This window comes from Trachurus japonicus, chromosome 19 (genome assembly GCF_045865225.1).
Source record: "Trachurus japonicus isolate A0001 chromosome 19, Traja_1.0".
NCBI lineage: Eukaryota > Metazoa > Chordata > Actinopteri > Carangiformes > Carangidae > Trachurus > Trachurus japonicus.
The window spans coordinates 8,972,807-8,996,286 of record NC_140925.1 but is presented as its reverse complement, the minus strand read 5'-3'; the positions used below and the strand labels follow the sequence as shown (position 1 = coordinate 8,996,286).

The following is a 23,480-nucleotide window of genomic DNA, read 5'->3' as shown; positions in this document are numbered from 1 at the left end:
AATGACTGAATAATTATGCCAAAAGTTAAAGTTGCAATATTTACAAATGACACTGTACTTCTAAAGAGGGGTTATTAATGTGTGTTTACAGACTGTTACTGTAAGTTAGATCTATGCTGAGATGGACAAAGACAGATGGCTGTCTCCATCCTATCACAGCCAGAGACTCAGCACGCTACAGTTTAATAATCCAGAGCCGGGGCGATAATGTGATTGAGAAGACAGTGAGACAAAATGTCCATTGTATAGCTCCCAGGTAAGTAAACAGACAGGTTTGAAATAGGAAGTCAGTCCCTGTTGACAGAGAAGCCGTCATGGCAGATAAGCAGAGACGGATAATTGTCCTATCTGGTTCCGCATCTATGTGAGCGTGTGGAGTGTTCGCTTATTGTAAATTAGCAGGAAAAAGAGAGAATTATATTTCTGTCAAGGCCTCAGAGGCAAAACTGCAGCGTCGTGATGCCACCGCAGCCGCCACTGCCATACCTGTGGTGGTGGTTGGGAAAGATAATTCATTATCTCAGCTTAGGATATTTCTCCTCAGGGGGTTGTTTTACAGTTCTCTGACAAAAGTTTGTCAGTTTGCAACTATCACGCCCATACCCCGCCTCCACCCTGCATTTTCTCTCCTCTGCGTTCATTTTGGAAAATGGCAAAAGCACAGACGGCGCACTCACATATGCTGAGGGAGAGCAAATCAGCCCCAGATAGGCAAAAAGTCTTATTTTTGCTTAATTACTGACCGTGAGAGGGAAAGGTCAGACAGTGAGGAGAAATGCTAAACCTAATGAACCAAGAATATAAACTGCAGAGCTAAGATGTCTCCAGTATAACTGGGTGTATTTAAGTGTGTATGAATGTGTACGACTGTAAGTATAATGACTGATCGCCACGACAAGAGCCCTTATTTCAAATGAGAAACAAACACTTGTCGACGTAGAAAGTGGGAGATGAGGAGGAGGAGGCGGAGGAACGGATGGTGAAGGATGTTTCAACTGGCACTGATAAAAAAGAAAAGTGATGCTGAAATTGGGACTTATTGGTGTCACAGAGAAGATGATTAGATGCATCATGGAAATCTGCTGGGATTATTTTTAGGGCATGCTAAAACCGTAACCCTTGCGGTTTTTCAGTAAACAAACAGAACGGATTGGCAAGAAAAAAAAAGGCTCGAGCAAAATGTGATAAAAATGGAAATACACAGAGTAAATATACTGCTCATGTGAAAACCTAGACTTGCAAGACATTAATGAATTCATTGTCAAACTCAACTATTCCTGTTATGCTCAATTAGCAAGGGAAGTGACTTCAAATATTTAAAAAAAATTAAAAATGTATTTTCTTTTGTTCAGCGTGCATAATGACAGGTGTCTGATAAAAGCACTTTTTAAAATAATTTCATTAAATAATTGCTCAAGTTCCTCCAAGCCAAGAGAGCATGTGTGTTTTGTTGAGTGGGTTTTTGTCTAAGCATTCATTACCGATGATTAACACTGCGTTTTTCCTCCATGCCTCTCAGGAAACATGGTGAGCAAGGAGGGTGGCAAATGCATGCTCACCAACTCAGAGTCTGACTCGGAGGCAGCGCCCGTGCCCTCCACCTCGCTGGCACTGGAGGTGAAGTATTCCCTGGAAGCCAGTCGACAGGTGAGGAAGAGAAACAAGGCCCTGCAAGTACGTTTCAAGGATATCTGCGAGGCGCAGAACGAGCAGAGGGAGGCAGAGTTGCAGGCGGCGGGGAAAGGTGGCAAGCCCATCTCATACAAAGTGGCGTATCGCAAGTACATGACTGTACCTGCCCGCAGATCCATCCCCAACGTGACGAGGAGCACGGGCGTGCAGACGTCCCCCGACCTGAAGAAACGCTATCAGACCTTTCCCTTTGACCGCAAAAAAGGCCACACTTTTAAAGACGCGGCGGCCGTGGAAACTTATAAAGGTCAGAATAACGGTTTTGTCATGGAGGTGAAGCAGTCCAAGCCTGCTGAGCAGGGTTTAGATGAGGAGGAGGAGGAGGGAGCCTGCGGGGGGAGTGGAGTCCGGAGGACCAGGGCTCTGCTCCATACTAATGAGTGCATTGCCACAGTGGAGCAGCACACTGCACCTGATGGCCTGTGCTCTGACGCTCTGCTGCTCAGTTGCTCTGCAGACACAGACTGCCTTGCAGACACATCGAGGGGAAGTGGAGCCGGAGCACAGGCGGAGTACCAGCTCTGCAGCGTCCCGTCCAAAGCCCGGACAGGATTACAACACAGGGAGGCCGATACAGACCGCTCGGCCAAGAGGCAGCTGCTCAATCTGGAGGAGGGCTCGTCCCGGACCCTGCCGGACAGGGCCTCCAAGGTTACGGGCCCCATCGCCTGGAACTCCCTCACACAGGTGGAGTGCCTGGATAGTCCGTCTGTGCGGAGCAAGCGGAAGAAAGGCCTGCAGCTCAACGGGCTGCAGAGCGAGACGCTGCCACGCGCCGGCCGAGGCTGTACGACGCAGGCGCAGTGCCACACGGGACAGTTATCTGCTCGGCCTCTAAGGGGCATGGAGGAGCCGCTGTCGCCCTGCAGAGATGGCGAGGCTGGCGGGGCGCCGTCCGACCAAACACAGGAGGCCTGTAAGCAAATAGTGCCTATCAACCAGGACAAGGATGTTAAAGCACAGCTCCAGGCCATGGAAAATCTCATCAGCTCCAGCCAGGAGACCATCAAGGTGCTGCTGGGGGTCATCCAGGAACTGGAGAAGGGAGAAGCCCACAGAGAAGGGTAAGACATCTCAACTCATGTTATCGCCCTTTTCTCTTCTAAATATTCCACTACTTAACCTTTTCCCCAAATTTTAAATCCGTACACTTGGCTGCCTCCCAACTTGACACTGGTGTCATCAACCCGTGCCGAGGTGAAGGAGCCTGGTGTTGATAGGGTTAAACCGAGGAAACATCAGAGACACAGAGCACATTCACGATTCAGCACGAACAGGAAACGCACCTTCTTGATGTGACACATTATTTCTAGATCTTGGGGACAGGCTTGTAAGTGTGACAGCTGCTCAGCAGAGCCTTGACTGAACCACCCAAAGAGCCTCAAAAAAAAAGAAAAAAAAAGAAAGAGAGAGAAAGCGAGGGAGAGAGAGATCACAGTGCTGTGTAGCCGGGGATGATGTGTCTTTCACCTGGATGTGCCCCGCAGTGCTATTACAGCACAATGTCCTTTTATGATGATTTCCCTCCAGATATGGCAGAGCTGCCGCCGAGAGCGAATTTAGACAAATCACTTCAGTCAATTTAGCCCGAGTGGTTGGAAGACCTGACGCCACGGTGACGGTAATCTCAAAGGCTGGGGTGCATCAGACGTCTCCCTAATTTGGAATGACACTAATCCAGCCACTGCAAGCATCAGCAATGTATAAGATCATGCACAATTAACACTAATATTAACATTTTGATAATGTCTCAGTATGGGAAATTAATTTCTCAAGTTCTTTTACTGATTATGGCAAATACTAAACAAAATACACACAATCGTTCTTATCCGACTGTACGCCATGATGTTTATCTAGTGAGTCCAAGGTCTGTGAAAAAGCCATGGCCTGTGAAAAAGCCATTTACTGTCCAGTGGATACTGAGTATATACAAAAGCGCTGCAGATAGCATCGAGCCAGCTGAAATAGAGGATTGTCTTTCCAAAGGGACGAGGCAAACAAAATGGCCAATTTGTTGAGTCAATTGCCGGGCCTCGCCACTCAGATCCCTATCTGTTCTGACCGGCGCTGTGGTACGGAGGTAGTGAGAAAATCCTAATAATCAGCATCATGGCCACCTAGTTCAAAACCTGTGAGCATTACACACACACACACTCACACTCACACAAACACTCAAATAGTTGCCAAACTTAGGACCGAAGCGCACACAAGAACAAATTCTTCAACAGCTCTCCATAGCAGCCAGATGGAACGACAGGTTGAAACTCACATTCAACGAGGAATAAATCTTACAACTGTTTGAGTTTACACCAAAAAAGAAAAAGAAGCCAATTAGGCTATCCTCTTTCAATCTTGCACAGAGCAGACTTATTCTCCTTATCACCAAACTCATAAAAGTGCTGGGAGTGAAAAAGCAAAAAAAAAAAAAAAGGACATGTGGTGCGGGATGTGGAGCCGTCTCGCCATGTGTTGCAAAGCACATCTGGCTTATCAGATGTGTCTTAAGTGGCAGGCGGGGGTGAAGGAGAGGAGAGGAGAGGAGAGGAGAGGAGAGGAGAGGAGAGGAGAGGAGAGGAGAGGAGAGGAGAGGAGGAAATTAGTGGCTGTTGTTTAATGGTGCCATCTGGTCACATACATAAAGAAACAATCACATTGTGTTTCCATACACTGTAACCCTTTTCTGTAAATTTACAGTAAAATCTGAGCAGTATTTTACTGTAAAACTGTTATACAGTATCATACTGTAAACTGCAATGCAATCTGGGAGAAAAAAATGTGATTACAGCACTTTAAGAGAAGGCCCTTTTTTTTACAGGATTACTGTAAACAGCAGAGCATTGTGGGAAGGTGAAAAGTGTGGGAAAAATAAATTTGAAAATCAACAGTTGACAGTTTTTTTGCAGCTTGTGTGTGAGCAGTCACAGGAAGGCTACCTGCTCACCTCTGATGTCTGGAGCTGTCCACTGAGTAAGTTCACATAAATTTATCTTTTTTTCCGGACTTAGGAGAAGGTTTGGATTTTTTTTCCAGTTGAATTTTCTGTCATTTAGAACCGTGTTTGGACAAAGTTGTTGAATCTTTTCATTTTCAGTTAGCTAGCTCAATTTTCATTCAAGCTTAGCTGAAATTATAGAGCATAGCATTGTGTAACCCTGTTTAAACAACACGATTTTACTGGCAGAACTGGTCTAACTTATGCCTGGAGTAGCTAACGTTAGCACGAATAGCCTGCAGGTATTTTTCGTACTCGTTTAAAAAATAGAAAAAATCTCCACAGAAAAATCTCTGTGAAGAGGCAAAACTAACTGAAAAAAGATCGCCTCCGGAGCATGCATTTCATGCAGGCGCGCTGTCCGCTGTGTCAGTGCTGAAATTTGAATGACAGCACTGCTCGTGAGAGAGACAGTGACATTTTTTTTATTTAGTCCTTGACTTTGACTTTTTTTTTTCTCCACCGGTTTCTGCACGTGGGTCCTCTGGCTTCTGCCACAAGTTGCAGCTGACCTAACAATAGAACGGTGCTACACTGAACAGGATTTTTCTTTTTAATTATTACGGTATTATTATTACTCCACTTTTTTAGCTGTTTAAAAATATATCTGTTTATGTTGGTGAAATCGCCGTGATGAGAAAAAACGTTGTTAAGAGTAACGGATAATCCATGTACTGATGCAACATTTTTCTCATTCTAGAGCCTGTGTCCATTCTGCAAGGCAGACGTCCGCTTTCAAGCAGTTCCTCGTCATCTCCTCGCCGTGTCCGTGAGTTCGAGTGGCCAGAAAAATGTACGTTTAGTCCAGGCATTTGTCCTGGCTGTTTTCTGCATTTCCTATATTACGGGATTATTAAAACAATTTGATGTTCCTGCCTCACAAATACAAATTGTCAGTGAGTTACCAAATGTCATTATGCACTGTAACTGAAATACATTTTTATTGCAATAAATATTTGAATTGAAAAATGAATACTGTCTTGCTGTCATTTCTTTATTATTATTATTATTATTATTATTATTATTATTATTATTATTATTATTATTATTATCATTAGTAGTAGTAGTAGTAGTAGTAGTAGTAGTAGTAGTAGCAGCCTATTACAGTAATATTCTGTAATCATCATTAAATACAGGATATCACTGTATATTCAAATACTGTAAATTTACAGTATTATACTGGCAGCAGCTTCGCCAGTATAATACTGTAAATTTACAGTATTTGAATTACAGTATTTTGCTGTAATTATAAGATACAGCAAATTGCTGTAATTTTACAGTATTATGCTGGTGAAGCTGCTGCCAGTATAATACTGTAAATTTACAGTGAAAAGTCTAACAGTGTACATTAATTACAGCAGCCTACGTTTAGTTAAAAGTCAGTGAGCAGTGTAAGCCCCTTGTAATCCATCTGAGCACAGCTGAACCTCCACTCCTCTACACAGGCGCCGTCTTCTCTACAAATTTCCAATTCCCAAAGTTGGATTTTCTAGTGAGCCAAGCAGAAATTCTAATGCTGCTTTAGTCACAGTACATTAGCTTCATACTCCCCTTACATAAATGTCACTGACACAACAAATAGGAGTGCCCACGGGCTATAGGTGAATTGTGAGTGCAATTACATCTGATATATAACTGCTTATGTTCTATGACATTCATTTTTCATGGGAGGAAATGCAACGCTGTGTGCATTTATCACCACGCATGTGTTCATGACATGCTTCTCAGACACAAATTGAAATTCCCTGACTAATGTGCTGAGACTAAGAAAAAAACATAATCCTGTCGCCGAAAGAAAAAAAATAAAGAAATATATAAAAATAAAAGAGTGTGATATTCCATTTATCTCGGCTGAAATGAAATTAAAATCCCTCAAGATCAAAAACTCCTCTAAACTAGAGACTGGCCATAGTTATCATCCTTTTTTATCTTACTTTCATTTCCCCACTGTTTGGATGACATCAGCAGGAAGAGGAGGATGGAGATGGTCCATGAATTTATATTTACCAGTGAAAATTAATATTTCAAAATAAAACCTCAGTCAAAGTTTTTAGGGTGATGAAATGAGTTAGATTTCCTGATCAAAGCTTTTGAAAACTTTATTGCAGCTGAGGAACCGACCATCACACTGTAGTTGCTCAAAGTCCAAAACAAAATCCAACAATGAACTAATGTGAACTGTTAAATCAGAGGTTTCTACTTTTTGCAGTTGGTTTATTATCACTGAAAATGTCTCATATTCTACTGCAGGACGACGCAGCCGGCTTTAGCTTTATCAGTCTGGAGGGAATGTGGAGAGTTCAGCCTCGGACTCCTGTCCTTGTCTGACCCGGAGGTGCAAATCAGCACCAATATTAACTCCCTGTCTCTCACGTCCTGTCTCCTACTGACATTAGCATGCTAACCAGATAGCCCCTGCCCGTCTCATCACCCTCTCATACAGACTCACTGTAACCTCCAATCAGCTTTGACGACCTCGCGCCGCTTAGAGGATGAATTACAACCTCTTGTCTTGTAAATTCTACGATGACTGAAACTCTCGTCACGCAACGGTCACCATGTACAGCAGCAGAGGAAACTTAAACAGCACCTTTTACCTCCTTATGTACAAAGACTTGACTTTTTTTAAATCAAATATTAAGACATTTTCTAACACAGTTTGTCAGTTTTTTTTTTGAACAACTGTTTTCTGTCCCTCTAAAACTGGAGATACCAAAAATATAAGGGAGGACACAGTCTAAGCAGGAAGTAAAGGGGCATCCAGACCAAAAAACCTGTTCAAAGGTAAAAGAGAGGGTTGAAGCAGCAAAAAATCAAGCGTATGAAAGGAAATAAGTGAATGCATCGAGAAGGTTAGGGTCATACCTCACTTCCTTTTTGTTATTAGAACTTTCTAGATCAAATGAGAAGCCATAAGCGCTGTTTTCTAAACTTTTGCATAAAAAAAACACACACAAACACACACACAACACATCCTTCAACAAGAGCCCTGGCCTGGACACATAACACAGTGTGAAGAGGGCACTGCAGCTCTTGAACACACCGTTGTAATTTTGCTGCATCATCAGCCGCTGTTGGCAGGCCAGATCCAATTAATCACACTCATGGGGACTTGTTGCTAAGTCCGTCTATTTAACACCGTGTATGTGTGTGTGTGTGTGTGTGTGTGTGTGTATGTTTTTATGCCTTTGGATTCCCACCCACTCGGTGACCTTTTGGGAGAGCTCACCTTAGTAGCAGCGAGGTGGGAGGGTGTAAAAATATACTGTTAATGGCACTTTTGGCTTCGCTCTCCCCAGGGGAAGCCTTTGTCGAAATTAGCTGTGCTCTCTTGTTTTCTCTTATCAACCCGGTGTGACAAGGCAGGTGGGGAGGGCTCAGAGATGAGGGGGAGGAAGATCTGGACAGCATGGGGGTGAGATATATATATAGTATATAGAGAGAGAATGAGGGTGAACTATTCAAAGGATGAGATCCAGTTGCCCGTGGTGTGGACGCCGCTTATCGATCGGCTCATCCAGGTGGAAAGTGAAGGCCGCTCTGACCTTCTCCGCCGCACCGCCCCCTTAATTACAATTAACCCCAGCTCAAATCCTCAACCAAAGCTCCTCCTCATATCACTGCACTTATTTCCACCTTAGATTCCCCCCCCATTACCTCACTCTGCTGCAGCCCTTAAATAACAATATTGATATTAACACCTCTGATATACCTGTCGGAGCATATAGCACAGAAAGGAGCAGATAAGGAGAGGAAATTTATGATGGCGGTTTAATTTTTATTGGCGCTGCTGCACCTTATGGGCAACGTGACAAGAGTCCCAGGGGAGAGAGGTTTAAAAAATGTGTCTGCTGTTGCTGTAAATGTAAAAGTTTGCACATTAACCTCAAAGAGGAGAATCAAGGTGGCTTTCATCACCATGCTTCATTTATGACCATAACAGTTTGTAGTGACAGCGTCGGTTCATCCAGATTTTACAAAAGCAAACGAATAAACCATAAAAAGAAATTTCACTTAGCTATAGAGGTTTCTAGTGGCCTAAATGACAAGTAAACTGAATATGAAAAGTAAAATTAAACTCCCAAAACAGTGCCCCCATTGCTGTTGAAGACATTGAGGTCTGTGATTAACGTTCCTGGAAGGACGGTTTTGCTGTTCATTGTTTTTAATGTTGTGTTTCATTGCTGGGGGCGCCGTAAACGAAATTGCATTGACCCCCATTATAAAGAGGTGAAGATACATATCTCAAAACCCGAGCGACTACCAACAACACCTGAGACACTGGTAAATTGATCATATTACAACAAAGTCAATCAGCAAATACTTTGGAAAAGCTTCATCAGATTAAAAACTTCATCCGTAGGAGGAGGACGGGTGTATTTGGTAGCTACTAAGTGTGACTCCATATAACCAACTGACTGTGAAGGAGAGAGGCTGATGAAAGATGCTACCTGGATAAGTAACAGCTACAAAAAAAGGCCTGACACATGCACTGGGTTTTACAAGACTGTTTTCTGTTGATGCAGCAGCGCGGGTCATAACCATAAAACCCGAGCAACAGAGGATTTTCCATCTTGTCTGTGTCATCGGTTAAGTGAGTCCACAGTGTGGCCACTGTAATATGTCATAAATTACAAGGAGAAACACTTTAGTGTCAATCAATATGCACATTCCCACATGCTAATCCAATAAGAAAGCCATTGAGCCTCTGAAGCATGTAACATTATGGTTCCATTCATGGCCATCACCTGGTCTTTAGTTGGCCCTTAAGGAATAGGGATCCATAATGGGAACTTGGTGCCAATATTTTACCTCAGAGACAACCAATGATTGAACAATATAAGGGCACACACAATGCAATATAAAAGGATATTGATGGGTCTGAATGTGAATTCAGTGAATCGATATCACAATGAAATTAAGACGGGCTGACTGTGTAAAGCCAAGTGGCTGCTCTCCTAAACAAAACTGTCAAGTTTTATCTGCTCAGAGGACCCGTTTAATCTCCAAATGATTCGCTTTTTTCCCCATAGGCAATAAATGGTTAGAAAAAATGTTCTTACTGAACATTAGTGCATGCTTTACAGCGTTGTCCTCTACAGAATGGATTCATCAACAGCTAGGCTTCTGCTGTACTGCTCTCATACCAACACAGGAATACATTCTTTAAGACCAGCAACAGGCACAAATCTATTGCTGGTATTGGAACTACAAATTAATTTAGTGGTTGAAAAAATGAATGAATACCGTAAATGTTTTGATAATACATCAATGAATACATTGTCTAGGGAAAAAAAGCCAAATCTCTAGTTCTGTGATTATTGTAAGATGAGCACCTCTGAGTTTTGAGATCACATAGTTGTACAATCAGCATTTTTCTTTATATTCAATAATGAAAATATGAATTGGCTCCATTTTCTTCCATTTCATTTGAACGGCTGTAATGTAACTGGAAAGAAAGCTAACGATCCCGAATCAGGTCCTTGATGAAAACTAGCTTACACTGCGGCCCGGTAGCACTTTGCCTCATCTGACCTCCAATCAGTCAACCAGAGCTAATGGCCGACACGATGCCCTTTCTGCCCTGACTGCCGGACACAGGCCACTCAGGAGGGGCGGCGCGACCCCCTCATCACCCTCATTTACCTCTGTCGTGCTAACGAGGGATGACAAACAAGATGAGAAAGGAAGGTGTGAGGGAGCAGCTTAACAAGTCCTGTAATTACTCATTCACGACTCTTATCTCCCCTGCAGACTCTCCTATCGAACTGGACAGGACACGGCCAACTGTGACACATGCCGGAACAGCGCATGCATTATTTACAGGTTAGTGGCCATTACTCTTCAAAGATACCATGATCCAAATGTGGCCTATTCTTTCTCCTTGAGGTGGGGAAAAAAAGGAGAGGTGGGGAAAGGTGGGCAGGGGATGCAAGACTAATGTGGATGCTGTTAATGAGCACTTGGGGACGGGTGACATTTACACATCATACTCTCTGTGAATCTATGCATCTTTGTCCGACTCTCCCATTGTCACCTCACGCCCCTTTCTTCAGTGCGAGCTGCTGAGCAGGAGTAACGTGAGCCAGACACAGAGACAAAAGGCCACATGGTTGAAAAGAAAAGGGGGGAGATACATAACTGTGGAGTGAGTGAGAGCAGGGCAGCAGAAAGGTGAAATTAATTACCATCCAGACATCATGAAATATCATCACTGTGTGCTGTTGCCAAGCCGACTGGGCCTCTACTATACTTTCAAATTCAGTTCAATTTATTTGACAACCTGCACAGACTTGAGCCCAGAGTCATTAGTCCACCACGGTACATAGTTATCTCATTATGAAGGCATGTGTGTAAATATTCCACTACCTGGTCCATGCAGGTAGCCTATTAATGTGTGAAAGTGTGTGAAATGATGCAGCGACAAGTCGTGGATTAGCAGCTCAACAGAAAATTAGCTGGCATCAATTCTGATAATTGTTTGGTTTCATTAGCTTATCAAGCTAAAGTGACAAAAATGACAGATCAGTTAAGCCCGTGCCTGTGTGAGGCGCCGGTGGCCATTTTTAGTTTAGCATGTTTTGATGGAAATCTTTTTCATTTGGCATCTATTGGGTGAGTTCTGGACAAATTAAAAAATTGTCCCGATGACAGTCCTAGATAAAAGTCAGACGATCATTAAAGTCATTAAAATTTCTCCTTGAACAGCTGAAGCAGATTTTACAGCGATCCATCCAATAGTTGTCATACACTCTGAATACTCACAGAGTTAATGGAAGAAAGTCGTTGCATGCATCGTCTGGTAACCATGGATGTCTGGGCTTAAATGGTGAATGACTAAATGACAGGATATAAAAATATAGATTGATACACTCATTATTTTTAAGAGATCACTCATCTGTTACAGGCTTAATGTGAAACTATGTGGGATCAGTTTAAAGTTCAGTCACAGCCCAGACCTATGACTGAGCCTCGCAGGTCCTGACACCTCTTTGAGACTTCCCTCTGTGATACACAGTGAGACTGACAGTATGGAGGCCCCATGGGGGCTCTCAGCTCACTGTTAGAATTGCATGCCTGAATGTGCATGTGTTGGTGTGTCGTTGCTGTTTTTTTTCTATGTGGTGCTCAGAAGAAAAAAAAAAAAAGGTTTGATTCCAACAGTCAAAAAAAAGAACAAGAGGGGGGGGGATGAGAAAGAACAGAGATTTAAAGAGTAGGAGGGTGAGAGGCAATCAATAAAACTGTTTTTAGTGGACACTGCTGTTCCACTCAGTCTGCATTTCGCCTCTGAAGAGCCATTTGAATCATTTTCTATCTGCTGCTCTCAATAACTGATAGGGCTTTGGACAAACTTCAATAGGCTCCTGAGCGAGGGAGAGAGGGGCACGGCTCTAGGTCGGCCCCGCATAGCCGCAGGCTGCACAACAAGAACGGTGCGATTTTACAACAATTCAATGTTGGCGTGATGAAGTGAGGGGGGAGCTGAATCATTGCGTGTTCTGTGAAGGACAGTGGAAGGGCGCGGGACGGCTCAGAGGCACTAGGTTAGAGAGACAGAGGAAAAGGATGGATGAAATAGGTCAGACTGCAGAGATGGGAGCTGGTCCAGTATTATAAATTAGTCAGCAGCATGTTTAATGCTAACTCTGCGTGATTTGGACTCAGGGAAGAGAGGGCCCTACTCCCTCTGGCCTACCTATCCTCCATCTACACTCTGCCTGCCTGAGTAAAGACCAACCGTGCTTACCCTGCTGTGCAAGCCTCTGCAGACTCTAGAGACTCTGGAGACATCCACTAACCATCCCTCTGGATCTGCGAGCAGCAGCAACAACGTGATAACACATTTAAAATAGTAAAATATGAGCAATTCCCATTCTCTCATTTTCTCTCATGATATTCTTGGCAGCTCAGAGTGTATCTATACTGATCACTCGTGTGTAGGGAAAGGTGTTTCATTTATATAGCTCCATGACCTGAAATCCCAATGAGGGGTTTAAAATATGCAAAATGCAGGCTGCAATAAAGGCTGTGATTAAGTGTGCCCATTTGAATATGAGCCAATTATAAGGACGTGTCAGCAAGTGGTCCAACATATCTGTCTTATCTCAATTTTTCTAACCTGAAAATCCCCACGGAGAAACTGACAAAGTCACCGACAAAGTCATTTCAGCTTTGTCCCCGTGACTATGGTCTGTGCTGATCGTGCACACGCACACACACAACAACGGCAGCCGCCTTCAAAAAGCTGTTACATTGACATCAAAACTCCAGATTCGGCTTCCTAGATCTGCCACAATCGATTGAAACACTTCATCTGCAGGAGGAAGAGTGGAAAAACAGAAACTCAATACAAAATGAAACGCTAATTTTTGTCAAACCTTACCGGCACCTGGCAGCGTTTCAGCTTGATAAAGGGCAGAAATTCTCTAAGTGAGATGTTTGAAATCTGTTAAATTGACCCGAGTTCTCCTTTAAGAGACTCGCTTGGCATGGTAAATTGTGTTGATTGGACACAGAATCAAATATAGCAGTTGTATTCACACAGGCAGGAGGATTAAATGGCAATCTAATTACTTAGATCTCCATGAAAACAACCTCTCTGGAGGTGGAGGAACACAGGATAGGAAGCAGAGCCATGGAGGAACACACAGTGTACGTGGGGAGAATAGCTGTCTATGATGCCTATTAGGATTTTTTTTCTTCTCTGAGCCGGGTTGGTGTCTCGGTGCCAGGGCCAAACCTCTAACTCTTGTGTTTATGATGAAGCCGGTCTCGTGGCCGGAGTGGACATATGGGTCCATAAATCATTTTAACGCGGGCCGGTAAGGAGCCAGCCATGCACTCTTCAGCATAATCAATTTGTCCAAGAGTATATGGCATCATCGCAGAGCTCATCCTTAGCATAACAACAGCACCAGATCAATATGGTGCTGTAGTCCACGGGCCTGGACTTCAAACAGAATACACAAGCTGTTGTAGTCTCTCGTCCTTGTCTGGTCCCACTTCCCTCATCCTGAACCATCTTGAACTCCGTCTCTTCGTTCTTTCATCCTCCCTCAACTTTCTCTGTCCATCTCGCCGCCGTTTCCCCCGGAATACGTTATCTCTTCCTAACAGCGAGCAGTGTGTGTGTGTGTGTTCAAATGAACTTGGGGATTCAATGCTTAATACGACGCGCGTGACATTGAAACAGAACAGGAGAGAAAAGGGATGAAAAGATTATTGCAATTCATTCCATCTTGCCAGGTGATGTGATATCTGTTACTGAGAAAGGTGGACGGAGGGGGAGGGACGGTCGGAGGATGCAGCAGGAGAGACAAACACAGAAAGGAGGCTGGATGGGGGAAAAAAAACAGGGGGAGAGACAGGAGGATGACGCAGAAAAGCCGTGGATTTGAAAAAAAAAAAGCATTCCACTTCTTTTGAGACCACAGACATTGATCCGTGATGTGTCTTGACGCAGAAAAAGCCTGTAATCTCATTTTCCTCACACTTCATTTATGCGGGCTAATGTGCTGATCAAACAGGGAGATAAATTTAAGTAGTTGTGATTAAGGAAGTCGATTGTGGACACCCACCAGCCCACCACTGGGTACTATTGTTCGCTATGGACTAGGCCTACAGTTATTTCCCCATTGGTTACGTTTTGTCACTGGCTTGTGATTAATTGAAAAATGAAGACCAGCAGCTGATCATTAGACCTACCTATCAGATGGTAAAATATATTTTGAATAACACTCTGCAGTGCAAGTAGATAATGAAAAAAAATCAACAAGGGAATGGGTATTTAAGAGGAAAAACCTCCAATCTATTGTGCAAGGCTATGAAAATCAATTAAGCGTTGCTAAAGGCTGAAGAGCTGATTACATTATAACATATGGAAATTACCGAGCAGCAAGGCTGTCCTGCTGCACGACTCTGCTGGGGGATGATATCTCTTTTTTTTTTTTTTTTTTTTGTGCGAGCTTAATGATGTTTTCCAACATGGTGGCGAGCTGGTTACCATAGCTACCGGAGTGATCCTCCTCAGGTAAGGTGGGCTATAGGACAGACATTGTGAAGGGACAGTGGAGGACAGGCAGGAATACCACGCTCACACCCGAGGAAGATAAGGACACAAAGAGAGAGGGAGGGTGAGGATGTGAAAGACAGACAAAGACAAAGACAGAGAGGAGGAGGAGAGAGACAGAGAGAGGAAGAAGGAGACAAGCTCTGATAAAGACTTACAGATGTTTACAGTGCGGTAGGTGAGAGGTGTAATGCGATGAATACTTCAAAGTAAGTGAGGTCAGGTGCGGTTCGGGGGAACAGACAGGTTCCTTTTCTTGTATACACATTGTTTTTTGTCTTTTTTTTTTAGAAAGCAGGGAACATGACAGGAAGAGGAGTGGGAGTGAGTGAGAGAGAGACATAGCGGGACTGAGAACAAGTGGGGGAAGAGGAGGTTAAAGACTGACAAGGTCCAAAGTGCCTTCTTCAATTTGTTCTGATCCAACAACCCACTCAGGGGAGTGGCAGCGAGGGGACAGGGAAATGCCAACAACGCTTCACTTTCTCGCTTTCAGCAAAAAAAGAAAAATCAAAATGTGGAGTGACGCAGCAGGGCTCGTGACAGTTTCATAAGGAGATGCTGATAACTGGGCCGGGTAGAGACTAATAAATCTTTCATTAAAAGGCCTTTTGAGTACGTTTCAAAGATGAGATGATTATCATTTCACTCTGCCTTTTTTCCAAATGAAGTTATGCAGATTTCTTTTTTCTATTTCAGTGACATTTAAGTTTCTCTTTCTTTGCTGTTTCCAAAGCCACAGGGCAGTTTATCTCTACACTGTCTCACTCTCCTGGGTAGTAAATTACATTCAGGAGCCGCTTCGGTTTCAAAGGAAAACGGGGCTGAGATCACCAGCCAACAGCGTGTTTTGTTCTGAGCATCATGAATCTATAGGTTGTTCAATTATGCATGCTGGAAATCTGGAGAGAGCGAGTGTGTGTGTGTGTGTGTGTGTGTGTGTGTGTGTGTGTGTGTGTGTAAGGATTTAGTCTGATTACAATACAGATAAAGGAAACATAACAGTGATAAAGCACTGATACAGGTAGCATCCGAACCTGAGAGGGCTCTGATATCAAGCGGTGTAGGCTGTTCAGAAGCGTGTCATGTGAATAATGTGAACACATTTAATTAAAGGGTTTTGTTTCACACAGATTGTGGGTATAATATTAACAGAGGTTTCTGTGTGTGAGCTCAGATGTAAGAGTGAACTTTTATCTTTTGAAAATCTTCTGACATTTAGGTTTGACTGGACAGTGAAGCATGAAATCTGACAGAAGCGTGGCAGACAGAGAGAGAAAGAGAGGGACTGACATGCAGGGAAAAAGTCGGGTGGCCACGGAGTCAAACTCCAAATGTTCACCGTGCTGTTTGATGCAGGAATTCCTCACTCACTGCTCTCACAGGTTAATCCCTCCCGAGATCAACTCAAGATCTAGATCTAAAGCTGAAGTTGCAAAAACATCGCAGCTACAGAATTGCACCAGACACATCATGTCCTCATTGGAAAACACTTGAAATACAACATGATCATGTTTTGTGACGAGCAAAATAAAGAAACCTCCAGCCGTTGTTCAGCTAATGTCTGTCCTCCCTCACTAAGCAGAGGTGGAAGAAGGTTGATCCCCCCAAAAAGACAGAGTTTGTTACTGAAGCGGCTCTGTTGGTTTCTCTTGATATTTCGTTTAGTCCTGTGGAGCACTACTTCTGCACTTGTGGAAAAAGACTGTACAAAGCTTTTTTCTGTGGCTCCAGAGGGATCTGTGCAAAATAGGATACAACTCTCCACCAGTGATGCCAGTTGAGGAAGCCACAGTTGGGACTGGAGACCATGAGCTTGAAAACGATGGTGCAGGGTTAGAAAGAAGTGAGCTGACCAGACCTCTGTAGCCGGCTCCTCGTCCCTGCTTGACTGATCCCTGCTGATTTGGCTGCATTGATTTTTCTACTGCCTATTGTGAGTGCAACAATGTTATATGGTGCAATGCTAAATCGGCAGGACAAGTGGCCATATGGGTCATTTTAGACAGCACCGACTGCCGTTCCTATATTTACACTATAGATTGAACATAGTGGAAATAAACAAAGCTGACATGATACTTCAGTACTTTGAAGTATCTTTGACATCTAGAGAACCTGATTTTTAGATTAAGAGGGATACAAGCAGGGTGCGATTTTGATTTGATTTGATTTGATCAACTTTATTAATCCCAGAGGGCAATTCTGTTCGGCAGTCCACCAAGAACAATAATAATAATAATACAAGCTCATCCACAACAGCACATCAATACAAACTCAACAATACAGACTCATCCACATTCATACATATGCACAGGTGCTAGTTTGTATTTACAATGTCAGTGGAAGCAAAACATGACCTTTGTCTCCCGTTTGGCCTTCCAGCGTGTAAAAAATAAAATAAATAAATCAAAAATTAAAAATCAGAATCAAAAATAGATCAATAAATGAATAATCAAAAGTAAAGATAAAAAATTATTATTTCCACAAGCTTGGGTCTAGATTTAAGAGTCTGATAGCAGACGGGATGAATGATCTGGAGTAACGGTTAGTTTTCCGTAGTGGCGCTTTAAGACGGCGCCCTGAGGGCATCAGTACAAATTCAGATGACAAGATATGGTCATGCTGATTAATAATTGCTTTTGCTTTTTTAGCCACACGTTTATCCCAAAGGGAACTCAAGTCATCCTGCTGCACCCCTATTATTTTGGAGCACACCTTTACAATCTTATTCAGACAATTTTTGTCTTTAACACCCAAGCTGTTGTGCCAACAGATAAAAGAAAATGTCAGAATACTTTCAATAAAAGACTTGTAAAACAAGGACTGAATCCTCTTACTGACATTGAATGAATTTAACTTCCTGAGTAGGTAAGTCCTCTGTTGGCCTTTCTTAACAATGGCATCTGTATTGACATCAAATCTTAGCTGTGAGTCAAAAACAGTTCCTAAGTATTTGTATGAAGCCACCATTTCTACCTCCTTACCATGAATAAGATTTGCAGGGGGCTTAGTACAATTTTTTCCAAAATTAATGATAATTTCCTTTGTTTTAGACACGTTAAGGTCTAGGAAATTCATGTCACACCAGTTGACAAATGCTGTAAGAGCACCCCCGTGACCAGATACAGATCTCTATCTATCCCCCCTTTTTTTTCACAAATCGCACACTATATACAAGTGCACATATACTGTACACCTACTGCAGGCTAGATCAGCAAGTAATAAGAGAGAGAGACGATTGTAAAATAATAAAACTAAGTGTATGGTAAACCCAGCCCAAAGACAAGAGCTGAATAAAGAAAAGACTGCGGCACAAGTTCTGTCACCTCAACTGCACTGATATTTATTATTCTCTCAGAGCATCAGTTGAAAATAGGTCTAATGAGGGAGGCAATAAAAACTTTTCTTGCAGAAATGTTGAGAGTGCTATAGGGGGGCAGCTGCTGGGATGTGATCTGTGTCAACATCGTAATCAAATCCACGGCCTTAAGATCAAGAGTCACATATAGAACAGACACATGATCATCTATCTCTGAACACTGACATTAAGGAGCTGTCAATCTGTGTGTGTGTGTGTGTGTGTGTGTGTGTGTGTGTGTGTGTGTGTGTGTGTGTTAGTTGTGTTTGTTTCTCAACTGTAAAGTGCTCATCTCGACAGAACAGATGATGTGAGTGAGGACATCTATGAGTGTTGGTGTGTAGAGTATGGTACAGTATATGACCTATGGGTGAACAGACCCATACCCTACACACCAACTATAGTACAGTATAGGCCTCAGTGGAACTTTCCAGTGTAACATAAAAACATGAAATATTGATTATTTAATTTATATAGCACTTCTCAAAAGAAAGTTACAAAGTTTTTACAACAAAAACTGCTAACATTTTGCTGATGCTCCTTAGGATAAAGATTCAGTTGAGATGATCTGTGTGTGTATCAGTGTCTATGTACTGTATGCGTGTGTGGTTTTGTTTCACAGAGACTTCATATAAATGTATGGGAAAATGGAGGTCAGAATTGTCAGTGAAATGGTTGATAAACTACAGAGATAGCCAATCAGAGGAGCCCCTAATTAATTAATTAATGAGTTGCTCTCAGCTGTGGCTCTGGCCTGCAGCTCAGAGGTTGTTGCAACGACTCGAGGAGTTACCACGACAATATACAGATAGACCTCAAGCAGAAGCGGGCAGAAAAGCAGAGAAAGAGATGTAGGCCTATCGTATCTGACACAAAATGACACAGCATTAAACAACACTACCTCCCAAAAGAGACATGTCCCGCTGCTGCACAGTTTTAATTGAAGATTCTTTTTTCTTTTTTTTTAACAAAAAGATGAAAAAGACACAATGAAATAATCAGCATACTGCTTCACCAGTGACACCAGTGCACATTCATTACACTCTGACAAACACAGTCATTGATCACAGGATCCTTTGATGCTGTCTTACTACACTTATTAGAGCTGCGAGTGCCTGTTAATTTCGCAGCCCGTGAATTTTGTTTAATATGCGAGCTCGACTTGGACTTCAGAAGACATCATGATCTTATTATACATCGCGAGGCTGCGTTCGCACTTGTACGTCAGCTCCCCTGAGGCCTGACCAAAGGAAAATGGCAGTGCTTTTAGAGAACACTGCAAGACAAATAAAATCAACAGCAGAAGCATCAGCAAACGAAAGAATAAAACAAGAATAGAATCCAAAACAGACTGGATGAAACAGGAAGGTTGAATTATACGGGTTCAGGTAAAAGCAGCAGGTTTCTCCAGGGAATTTTAAATCGATTTTGGCAGACTGTTACCGGACCAGCTCTGACTGGTGCAGCTCACCCACCCTTTCAAAATAAGTCGGCCTTTCAGGAAATAATTTATTTCTGGGTTTACGAGCACACTTTGGGGGGCCACAGAGGCTCCAACTGTAGTCCGCAGCTGATTCTTTTCTAATAAATGCAATCTTAAAATCAGTTCTAAATTCAATTGGAGGCCAGTACAGGCTGAAAAAAATGAGTAGAATGGTCTCTTTTCCTGGCACCTGCTAAAAATTCTGGCTGCTGGATGTTGGACCAGATTTATGCCAGAACGACTTTGAGTGGTTTGAGTAAAGAGAGCTGCAGCAGGCGAGGTGAAATGACATTAAGGCATGAATTATTGTACCTTTCCTCAGTCTTTGCAGCAGATATTTCATTTTGGAGAATTCACTGAGCTGAACAAGACACCTCATTAAAGACATTTTGTGTGCAGGGCTTAACATTTGGATCGAGTTTTTCCTCAAGTTTGGCACCGACTTGGGGCAAACCAAACAAAACACATGTCATTGTTTCCTTTTAGTTGGACAAATCTTGTTCTCAGATGAAGATCTGAGTGTGAAGTATCATATTTACTGGTGCGTTTGACTCGGCTACAGAGCTACATTTCATACAGCTGTTTCCACATGTACAGTACAGTATACATACACACATACACGCAAAACCTCTCACTGACATTGCACAAATTGAGGTAGATTTAAACTAGTGTAATTAACAGCCAGTGATTTATTGGTAATAGCTGCAGTGTTCTTGGCTCCATTTAAAGACCTGAGTCAAACAAATGCAAAGTGCTGAGTGTCTGGTTCAGCACCCAACATTCACTTGACTCACTTTCAGACACCCACTTTTACATCTGTTCTCTTCCAATCAATGCCAATGCCATCAGCGTACCTAATAAAACCTGTCGAATTTTACTGCGACACCTGATTTCAGAATGTCCCTGCTTCTGAAAATAGTTTTTTGTTGGTGGGCTGTGTGCTTTCAGAAGCAACAGACAGAATAATCTGCATCTGCGGTTCACCTGGCATACTAATCACTGTGAACATCCAGTAGTTTGTAATGGGATTTTATTCAATGTAGATTTTACAAAAGGGAGTCACTCTTTATAAATCTCTCTCAAAAAAAAAGATGTGTTAGTGTTGCACCGGGTGATCATTACAGGCGCCCGGTGTTTCAATCAGAGCAGGCAGCCGGCTGCTCCGCTCACCTTGACACTGCATAATCTCTCACCGTGGTGAATGGCAGCGTGCAGCCAGACAAACACCAGTATTCATGAGGTGGATCCAGTTGCCATTATGTAAGTGTATCTGTCAGAGTGGCCCCCTCCCGCCACCCCAACCCCCCTCCCCACTCGCCCCATCTCAGGCTGATGGCTGGAGGAGGCTTTAGCAGATTAAAGTCCCTCTACACTTAACCACAGTTGAGGCTGTAATCTGAGTTTCTCTCAGCAGTACCTAGTAGTCAGATGTGCGCGGGCGTGGGATTACAACGATGGCTGGTCCAGATAAATCCCCCCAGAACCCTGGGGAAACGTGGAGTACGCCAAGAAGGAAAAGACAGGTTATGTGTATGCGTGTGTGCAGTGCGTGTGTGTGTGCCTGTCTGCATACCGACCCATCGGGTTTCAAAAATTGAGGTTCCCACGGTTACAGGCTGCTTTTAGAGGGTTAAGACTTGGCTTCAGGGTTCAGGTTACAACTGGGTGAAGGTTAGGTATTTACTGGTGATGGTTAAGGGTTAGGCTGAGAAGCTTGGGTATGAATCATGTCGATGATGAGTATCTCTCAAGAGCGCAGTGAGAAAAGCTCGTGTATGTGTGTGTCTGTGCAGAATTCCCACAGATGAAATCATTCTGCATCCCCGTTACCTTTTGCTCATGTTGTAATATTGTGCAGGGATCAAAGCATCATGAAACTAAAATCCTGAACGGCGCACATCAATACCCAAGCTCTGATCTCATTTTAAGCAAAGCAAATGATGTTTGGTTCAACACCTCCTCCAGTGACCAGGCCCCCCTCGCTGGGGGGAAAACACTAGTGGGCTTCCCTCTCGTTTTATGAATCACGGTAATAATGCAAATAAGAGTCTATATTTGGAGATTTTTTTTTTTTTTTGTACTGGGAAATAAGGATGAAGTAGGCAGAAAATCTAGGCTGCTTTGCCAGACTGAGCAGTGCTGTGACCGATGCCTGTGGAGGAGATCAGAGGCCACAGTGTAGATCCTTAATAAGGTTGGAGGGGAAATGTGGCAGTCAAAACATGTTGGGATTAAAAAGGCATTAAGGGGAAAAGAAACCTGAGCGCAATCTGTGTGGATGGAGGAGGTGAATACATGGTAAAATGTTTTAAATTAAAGACAGTATTTAAATAATGGCCAGGTTTGCAGCCCATTCAAAGTAAAGGCTCTTTCAGAATAAAAGCCAGAAAAAAGAAAAATCTTGCAAATTTGCAAGATGCTGTTTATGTCTACGAAAAAAATCGAGATATAACTCACCGATTCATTCACTCTGATCAATCCTGCATTTTTTCACAATAAAAATAGGGGTAGGGTTGCAAAAAATGCATACATTATTAGCTTGGTGGGTGATTTAAATGCAATTAAGAACAGTAAGAAGTAACAGTAAACTCAACAAGCAGTGGATACATATGAAGATAAGTAGGATTTACAAACAATAAAATAAATTAGACCATATGTGATATGTTACATGTTTATCCTGTCCTCATAACTTATGAATGAGGTGGTCTGAATACATGCATGCAGCAGTTAGCTGGTGCTCGAACTGATTGAATGTCTCTGTTTCTTTGAGGTAGTGTGGAGCTGGACTTCAAGCAGCAGGAGGACAAGCTGCAGCCGCTGATGAAGAGGCTTTGCCCCACGGATGAGGTCCATTTCGCTCCCCTGCCTTACCCCCAGGAGGCCTTCACCTCCACCCCCAAACGCAAGTCCAAAGCTGACTCCAAGAAGCATGCCCGCTGGAAACTTTGGTTCCTGTGAACACAGATGCTACCGATAAACAGGATTTATGCGTTCCGCCCGGTCGTCCATGTTCGTTTGGTTTTATCCATCGTCTTCTGATTTACCACATCCCCTTGGCTTTTTTTCTTTTTTTTTGTGAACCTAGTGACCAGTATTAATGGAGAGCTCCACTACTGGATACTGAACCCCCTTTCTCAGAGACGACGGGATGTGTAACGGGACACAAGTGTGGATTCCATTGAAATATTCAAAAATGTCATGCTTACCAAAAATGGATTCAGAGTTATTTTGAACTACTTTCTTCAAACAGGGTGTGAAATTACACCAGGGCAACATATTTGGAGATCAGCAAGGTGAGAAGACGAATTTGATTTCCCTCTGTCTATTTGCATATATTTTTCTAGCTGAAGTCCACGGGGTCCCTATTCTATGATACCGGTTCAGTGACCGTCACATTTCTATTCACCAGTTGGGACTTTGTCTTTCTTCGCAGCCTCCAGGAGAGGCTGTCAGCTCAACCACAATGTTCTGAGGTCTACATCAACAGCATAAGCACAATTAACACTGTTCAGGATACGTTTTCTCCAGAATAATTAAAAAGGAACTATTTTGAGAATTAACTCACACATGTAGAACACCTCCTAACTATGACAGATTGAAGACTTTCATAATATCTAAAGAAGAGACCTAAAGGACAAAAAGGTCAGAGGTGTTTATTGGAATTCTATGATCAAGTTTCTATCCATCGCTAAAATGTCTCCTCAAATCAACTGACTTTGAAGTAAAGAATGAATAAATAACACTTATTTTCTTAATAACGTTTGCAAAGTTAGACGTCAATGTACTTTTTTCTATATAAATATATATCTATATACATTCACTCTAAGGTTTAGTGGAATATATTTATTTGAGAAGGGGGCTGTGCATTTCAAAAACCACAGTG

The 23,480-nt window shown here is 42.8% G+C and overlaps 2 protein-coding genes across 3 annotated transcripts in view; one reads left to right on the top strand and one right to left on the bottom strand.

Annotated features, from left to right (window-relative positions):
* The window catches only part of insyn2a (inhibitory synaptic factor 2A), a 31,399-nt gene extending 8,646 nt beyond the window's left edge, over positions 1-22,753 (top strand). The window contains exons 2-4 of the mRNA XM_085760741.1: positions 1,520-2,756; positions 10,439-10,510; positions 22,372-22,753. Of these exons, the coding sequence (XP_085616867.1) occupies positions 1,525-2,756; positions 10,439-10,510; positions 22,372-22,555 (1,488 nt within the window). The 5' untranslated portion in view covers positions 1,520-1,524 and the 3' untranslated portion in view covers positions 22,556-22,753. The remainder of the gene's footprint in view (positions 1-1,519; positions 2,757-10,438; positions 10,511-22,371) is intronic.
* dock1 (dedicator of cytokinesis 1) overlaps positions 1-23,480 on the bottom strand; it is a 181,537-nt gene that overhangs the window by 81,295 nt on the left and 76,762 nt on the right. The gene's annotated exons all lie outside the window — the stretch shown is intronic.